The 8195-nt window shown below is 37.7% G+C and overlaps 1 protein-coding gene and 1 long non-coding RNA gene across 2 annotated transcripts; one reads left to right on the top strand and one right to left on the bottom strand.

Annotated features, from left to right (window-relative positions):
- Positions 1–48: 48 nt before the first annotated feature.
- Positions 49–3480, top strand: LOC119254079 (protein Abitram-like; the record flags this gene model as incomplete). Its single annotated transcript, XM_037521247.1, has 5 exons — positions 49–100; positions 674–803; positions 2975–3051; positions 3135–3204; positions 3290–3480. Coding segments are annotated over 5 exons (467 nt in total), but the record flags the coding sequence as incomplete, so codon positions are not given.
- A 2563-nt stretch (positions 3481–6043) lies between these two features.
- Positions 6044–7257, bottom strand: LOC119254078 (uncharacterized). The gene is made up of 3 exons (XR_005127272.2): positions 7176–7257; positions 6466–6549; positions 6044–6346 (listed from the first exon to the last, which is right to left on the bottom strand). It is a non-coding gene; the product is annotated as an uncharacterized LOC119254078 (long non-coding RNA).
- Between the last annotated feature and the right edge of the window lie 938 nt (positions 7258–8195).

Here is an 8195-nt window from a genome sequence, read left to right as displayed (position 1 = left end):
CCAGTGGTAATAAGTATTGACTCAGTCAACAGACTCATTTATATTTAGATGTCAAAGGAAAACCCTGTGAGGACCACTGTATACTACAGCATTCTAACCGGTAAGCAAATTGGGAATTCTAAGTTATGGCAAAAACTTTCTGGTCTTATAGCCTGGTATGTATGGCCTGGCTTGAAAAATATTCGTTTAATTATTGTCTTCCACTGTGTTGAAAAGGTATTATTTATTAGAGGGTTTGGTTGACAGAATGAGCCTTCACTGCCTATTCATTCTGAACAAATAAACTTAATTACCCAAACTTCCAAATGAGAACCACAGCCTCAATGAACTACTACCTGAAATAGCCTGCCTGTGTCTAGCCACTGAAGTGTCAGAGTCCACGGAAGGGCTTAGCTAGAAGCACAGGGGGATTCTGTATTCTTCCATGCTGGCATGCCTTACTTCTCAGTACTCCAGTACTGAGACCTCCAGTACACCTCTTCTGGGGAAAGAAATCACTTCCGTTTTCTCCTCTTTTATTCTTGCAATTTCTTATACAGTTAAGTTTCCAGTCTTAGCCAGAGTGGAATAATTGTTTGACCCAGTTCAGAGAGTCGTATTCTAGTTGGCGTACTGTATTACAGGAGGAAGAATTACACCCAGCAATAACAAAGGATCAATTTGCTTTTTGTAGAATATGTGTCATCACACTCGCAGGATCTCATCCAGTTCTTCAAAGTGGAAAAACAATCAAAAGCATTTCCTATCAAATCAGTACCAACTGTAGCAGACTTCAGAACAAGGTTTCTGGGAAGTTTAAGCGGGTATGTTCTTGTATGTCTCTACTTAAATCCTCTTTCTATTACAGTAATTAGCAATTATAGATCATTTATTGTTAAAATTGATAATGTATGCACAGCATAATTCCTGGTAGTTTGAGGTGTGGTTTTAAAAAATACTTTAACCATACAGAAATTCTCAGAGCAAAAAAACCTAGGTATTCCAGAAGGTATAGTATCTGTATATATAAGGTTCTATATTACCTTCCCCAGGAGGGAGGGTGGAGAAAGATGGTCCTTTGAAAGGAAACTCTATTAGCATATATCGAGATATTTTGTCCCTTCTAGTTTATTAAACCTGTATCTTGAGTTTTATAAAGCTGAAGTGATCAGCTGTGTATTTTCACAAATTTTAAAAACCTATCTTGAATATAAAATCAATCTGAGAAAATACCCAGAATTTGCTCAGTTTTCCATATTGTCATTTTCATTCCCTTAATAATTGCCAATTTAACACATATCTGTCCACACCCTCTATATCACACATGCTCACTCATACAAAATGTACCTTAGGCAAGATGGACATTTTATTAAAAGAAGGTATTATATCAAGAACAATTCAGCACCAACTAAAGTATCCTGACATACTGCACAGGAAGTTTCTGTGGGTGATTTAGGTCCTTTCTTTGCTCAGCTAGTGTAAGTGTTTCTGCTGACTACCCTGGCTTTTCTCAGAGACCTTGTCCCTTTGTAGGCATGAAGTCTCCTAATAATATGTCTTATAATTAATTTTTCTTCACTTAGGAAACACGGACTTACAAAAGATGGAACATCCTTTTTTTAAAGTCTATAAATTACAAGTAAAAGAGTTAGTACTTGTAAAGTTCCTGTGTTAAATCTTTGTGCAATATAGTAACACATTTGTTGTTACTAAAGAACAGGGACCCCCACGTGGAACCCATTACTAATGTTTTGATAGGTTCTCGGCAATCATTTACTCTTTTTTTTTTTTTTTTTTAAAGATTTATTTTTATACAAGAGCTGGGGTATAGACCAGAGGCTGGGAGGTGGAGAGGATTGACCAGAGACAGAGTGGGGAGCAGAACAGGTAGATGACCGAAATGCAATGCTGAGGGGAGCAGTTGGCATGACAGAGAGGTCTGCCACGCCATGTGGGAATCTCCCTGGCCGGCCGGAATCGAGCGCGTGCTGCAGAGACTGCCAGCAGCTTCACAGTGCTGCACTCAACCCACTATGCCACCCGGGAGGCCCAATCATTTATTCTTCCAAGGGAGGAGATAAAAACGAAGTTAAAACATCTTTTGACACAGACCTAGTGGTAGACAACCCTCTGGAAAAAAATAGTATTTTGAAATAACCACATGCAGAGGAGCAGAAGCCAATTTGGTAATAAGTCTGAATGCTAATATTGTTTTGAGTGGTAGAGATTGTAAAGAATAGCATCTTGATCTTTCATGCCTGTGTTCACTACAGGACAGTTATTTTGGAAAGCAAAAAAAAAAAAAACAACACATGAGACATCTCTGCACCACTTTCCCATGACCTCCTTGGAAGCCTCCCAACTATATCCATTTAGGGGTACATGAAATAATAACCATGCCATAACCTTCTAACAGATGCATATCAAAATGTGGCATTTACTTCTGGCTTGTAGGATAAGTAAATGTTATTATTTGCTACTGAACACTTTTTATATTCTTAATTTTCCTCAAAGTGAATTTATCTTGATTAGAAAAATACCCCTTTAAAAGTCTTAGTGATTGGCCCTAACAAAGATGTTCCTTTATTAAGTTCTAATATAAAAACAAGGAATTAGTGAAACTACCCACACTGTTGCTGTCATACTCTGTCATGTTCAGTTTTTTATTATTGCTTTTCCTCTACTTTTGAAATCTTCCCCTGGCTATATATCACTTTCTCATTTACAATCAATAAAAGAATATTCTAACCTGTAATAAACTACCTATTATCACATTTCTTAGTTTGCTTTCTCCAGAGCCTAGGCTGGTCCTTGCCAAAGACCTGGCACTCACTATAAAAGTTTGAATAAAGGAATTATTTCCAGTCATTAAGTCATTTTTATTTAAAAACACAAATTAGTTCCAGGAATATATCCTATTATGACATTGAGAACTGTCTCTCAAAGGAAAGCAAAATGTTCATCAACTAATTACTTCTTTCCTTTTATCACACAGGGGGCACAGTTTCTAACAGAACTGGCACCTCTGTGTAAGATTTATTGCTCAGATGGAGAAGAATATACCATATCCAGGTAAGTGACATTTTAACCACATTTTTAGTGAAACAAAATGAGGTAATATTTTTCTTCAAACAGGATGCTTTTTTTTTATATAGCTGTGTTAGAGGTCGGCTGATGGAAGTGAATGAAAACATCCTCCATGAGCCATCTATCCTTCAAGAGAAGGTAACATGGGGGAAGGCATGATCCCATTCTTTTCCATCTAGTATCTAATCTGTCCAAGGTACTAGGTATTCTTTTTCCTTTCTAGCCATCCACTGAAGGCTACATTGCAGTTGTGCTGCCCAAATTGAAGAAAGTAAAAGCATCACAGAAGAGGTTACTGACCCAAGAACAGTATGAAGAAGTGCTGGTGAAACGCATTAATGCCACAACAGCCACATCGTGAGGACCAACATGGAGCAAAATGACATGGGACTCTCACTCCTGCCTGGCCCACGGGATCAGTTGCTAAGGAACAAGCCCCCAGGAGGCATATTTCACACCCAGCCATCCGCAGCGGCCTGAGCCTTCACTTAACCTACTTTTCTTTGTTTACCTGTGTAACAAGTCTTGGTTCCCTTTTGTCTTCAGCTTCCTAGATCTGCCTGCCCATGTACTCATTCTCTTCATTTGCTGCTCTGTAACTGGCAAGCAAGGGATGTATTTCTGATTAAAAACAAACAAAGCACTTGAAGAAATTTAGGAAAAAACAAGGAAAATTTTAAGTAGCAAAGTAAAAAATTTTCTTCATTCTATAATCTAAAGTAATACTTATTTGACATGTTTTTTTCCAATAAATACTGAGGTGCCTCATTTTCCATTTGTTGGATTATAAATCTAGCTGGTCCTTCTCACCCTGTCGCCTCTTGTGACCCACTCCCACAGTCTGAGTCCCACCCGTTCTGCCCCAGCTCATCTCCTTTTAGGTTGTAGGGAAGAGGCTGCAAACGTACCTTCTCCCACTCCCATGCCACTGCCATGGCCTTCTTCTTTGAGATAGAGCATTCTACACACTGTGGCTTCTTAAAGAGTGATGCATAAAAGACTTTAAAAACACAAAGGCTCTCCTGACATGGAAGTGTTATAATGCGGCGTTAAGCTGGTTACAGCAATGTGTCTATCACAGTCACTCAGTTTTACACTCCAGCTACAGGGTAACCAGCAAAAACCTTACTAAGAAGTTGCTGTAAATTCAAATGCACAGATGCCTTCAAATGGAACAAAAGCTTTCACAACATTTAAACAGCGAAGACTATGAATTTATACTTTGATTATAAAGTTATTTACATTGAACTTCAAATAAAAGACTTAAAATTTTAGGAACGTCAACACATCATTAAATATATTTAAAAATAATATTAACAAAAGAAATCACTTGTGTAAATTCCTTTGGTTCTCTATCCTGTTATGCTTTGAACTCATAAGTTATTCCTTCCCCACCACTACTGCTACATAAATAAGGGAATATTCTCATTTTGGATATGTGAAAATGTATTGTAAATAAAATTTTTACATTACTTCTGTTCACAAGAAACTTACTGAGCCCAGCAAGACTGTCGCCTAAATGTACTCACCAGACATGATGCAGGTAGTAATTCTACAAGCATCTACACTGACAGGGCTACATAACCATAACAATGATTTCCAAAGATGTCATAAAATGAAAAATACTAAAGATAGTAAAAGGAAAGCACATCTGTTTTACATATAACATTACCTCACATCATTTCTCTATTATTTCTATTGTACTTTAAAAGAAATATTTTAGTTTCAGGGAACAAAAATCATGCTTGAAAGTGCAAAGGTCACTAAGCGATGTACATCCCATTTTTGCCCCAAGGCCTTCAGTGTTTCTAGTTTACTTCAATAAAACATTGCCTAGCTAGTTGGTAGTATTGCTCCTCAGGACCTCGTATCGATTGTGACAACTGACCCACATAATGATCATCAAGTAAGCTTACATATCTCTGCTGCCATTTGGCAAATGACATATCTCACAGATTTCAGAGCATTGAAATACAAACAAATCCAAAATGAAGTTTACCGTATTAGAAGGACAGACCTATAAGGCAGATCCTTCTAGCAAACCCACCATACAAAAACAAGCATTAAACCCTGAAATTAAAAATACTAAAGTTACTGTTTCATAATGAACATTCCAAATGCACATATAAAAAAAGTATGATTATTATGAATTTTTTTAGGGCCTCCCTGTGGCCTAGGGGTTAAGTCTCAGCACTATCACAACTACCACCCGTGTTCAATCCCTGGCCAGGGAGCTAACCTAAATGTGGCACAGCAGACCTCTCCTGTCTTGCTCGCTGCTCCCCTCAGCAGTGTATTTCAGTAGATCTGCCGTTCCCCACTCTCTCTGGTGAATCCTCTCACCCTGCCCCCCACCACCTCTGGCCTATACCCCAGTTCTTGTATGCATAAATAAATAAATAAATCTTTTTAAAAAAGCATTTATTTTAAACAATGTCTTTGTTCCATCAGTCTTGGATTATTTTATCCATCACGAGGATAGTGTAGAAATTTTTTTGATAAGATAGATTTAGGATTCCAGCTAATATTCAGGACAGACATGCCAGTTACGCTAGAATTAGAATTATAAGCCATCTCCTAGTGAGTTCCTCCAGGATTCTGTGTGTGAGTTCCAGGACCGAGCCCTTGGGAATGGGGGGAAGGACATATGCAGCATGACAGCCTGAAATAACTGTCAGAGAACAAATGCAAGCTACTAGCATGTGTGGTCTGTGATGATGCCCAGTCACAACTGACAGACAGGAATTGAAGGAGAGTCCACAGGTTAAGGAAAGACTATGTTCTTCCAGACTTTGCATGTTTTTTGCTGAAAATTGATGTTCTAAATGATAAGTTTAGATTAAAAAAACACCAACACGGAGTTAAGGTAAGTAAAGTGTGCCCAAGGTGGTCACATACTCCAAATAGCTCTTTGGATTAAACTGCCATTAAGACAATTGGGATCATTAAGACAATTTGGTTTGACTTTTATAAGAACATCAATGGCAATGTTCCATTTGATAATGACACTGCAATTTGAATTCTAACAACTATCATGTCATTTATTAGTTGTCAAATAGTTTTACAATTGGTTTCATGATCAGAAAATATAGGATGATTTCAGATTTGTCTTCTTTATAAAACTGTTGAATTTCTGAAAAACACAAAGAAAACTTGCTTTCTAAAAATGTCAGCTTTGCCACATGATGTTCAAAGATCTGACACCAAAAGGCTCTCAAGTTTTACCATCCACGGAATCTTTGTTGGTAACTGAGACCCATCTGCTGTTTTCCACCTGAAGCTAGAAAGAATAAGACAATTATTGTCTACGTTACTCTGAAAATAAAAATTGCAAATTTCAATAGTGAGTATTTCATTTTGAATTTTCCTTTAAACTGTGAGTTGAAGATATGCTCTCACCTTCTTCAGTAGTTTATAGCAAAGTGAAAGAAGTTGGACCAAGATAGCCATCATGGATCTTGTCTTTGTAATACACTTATCAACCTGGAGTGGCAGAAAGTAAGCCAATCCAAATGTTATCACAAGGAGTATATGTCAAAAGACACTATCACTTACTTAGCTTCAAAATGATGATATTCTCCCTTATGGAGCTGACATGAGCAGCCCGAACACAAGTGCAGGGATTTCTGCCTAGTTCTCATGACTATTCATGGGAACACCCAGAAGAATGAATGAGAAATCAACCTTTCTACATCCGGCTATTTAGGAGCTACTCAAAGCACTCTAAATAGCAGCAGTGAACTCCCTACTTTCCAATTTCTTGGCTGGCGTAAGTGCAAATTTCCTGAGACAAAATATGACCCATATGCAGGGGAGTTTGTGCCCTAGTTAGAGCAGTGATGACATGAGGATTTAAGGGCAGCAGCTCCGTGCCAAGGAATTAATTATGACCAAAAAGCGAATTTATCTGGTGAGTCTACTGCTCCCTGGAGTCAGTTAAAATTGCTGATAATGAATGATTCTTACAGTCAAGGCACAAAAATTGGAAATAATTGCCATTCTGTTAGTATTAATATTTTATTTGGTGAAAAGGAAGCTGAGAGTTAACCTGGTTAAAAAGTATGAAAGTTTCGCAAGTGTCTACCTGAAGAGCCCACCCTCCCTTTTACCTTCAGAAACACCTGATTCTGCAAAGGTGTCTTAGTTATTGTCTGGAGCTGGTGGCATAGAGGAGTTAGCTTGTTTTATTTCCAGGAGAAGCATAAGCTTGTCGTCATCTTTCAGCTGAAATGTAATGTAGAAAGTTAAAACAACTCCAACAAAACTCCATCTTTGAAATCTTAAATATCTTTATATTAATAATATACTCCCAAAGTGGGTAATCATGACATCACCCCCAGCACCAGGCAGGTTAGGCTGCATTACCTGTTTTGAGAAAGCTTGTACACTTGAGGCAAGCTTTAAGCCCTCTTCAGCAAAAACCTGGTGGACAGAAAAACACTACTTTAGATATATGTCTTAAGGATAGTTGATAAGAAAATATTCTCACTCATAACTTTCACATAGAGTTTTAACACTAAAACAAACATAAAAGATGTCATAGAACTAAAGTTTTTCTCATATCCAAGAAAAGAGTTTAACTGTATTCAGGATATTCCCAGGCCTGATGCAAATCAATGCAAGGAGACGCTCCTCTTACATCTGCTCACCACCAGTTACACTAGTGGATGACATGGACCTATGACTCTGAGTTATCCAAAATATTCCTGGGCTTCTGAGGAGTCTAGAGGTCATCTCATGATATCCCCTATTATAAAAGGGTGATGAATCTTAGAACATGAGGTCAAAAGGGTTAGAACATTCCTACTTCCAGTTAAACAAGATAAATGTGTCACTCCTATACAATCTTTAACCAGCCATCTCAGAGGACTAATGCTATTGGTTATTTCTGACCATTCACCACATATGTCACAAGTTATTTGGGAGAACAAGATGATAGAAAAGAACAGTGGAAAACTGAATATATAGAAAGGATATTCAGGATGATTATTTTTATTTTTTTTTTTTTTTTTAAAGATTTATTTTATTTATTTATACAAGCACTGGGTACAGTCAGAAGCACGGCACGGTGAGAGAATTCACCAGAGTCAGAGCGGAGAGCAGACAAAAAGACAGACTGACAAAGAAAT

The sequence above is a fragment of the Talpa occidentalis genome, unplaced genomic scaffold, assembly GCF_014898055.3.
Source record: "Talpa occidentalis isolate TD23 unplaced genomic scaffold, MPIMG_talOcc4v2.1 talOcc4.2868, whole genome shotgun sequence".
Taxonomy (NCBI): domain Eukaryota; kingdom Metazoa; phylum Chordata; class Mammalia; order Eulipotyphla; family Talpidae; genus Talpa; species Talpa occidentalis.
This window is presented reverse-complemented; position numbering and strand designations above follow the sequence as displayed.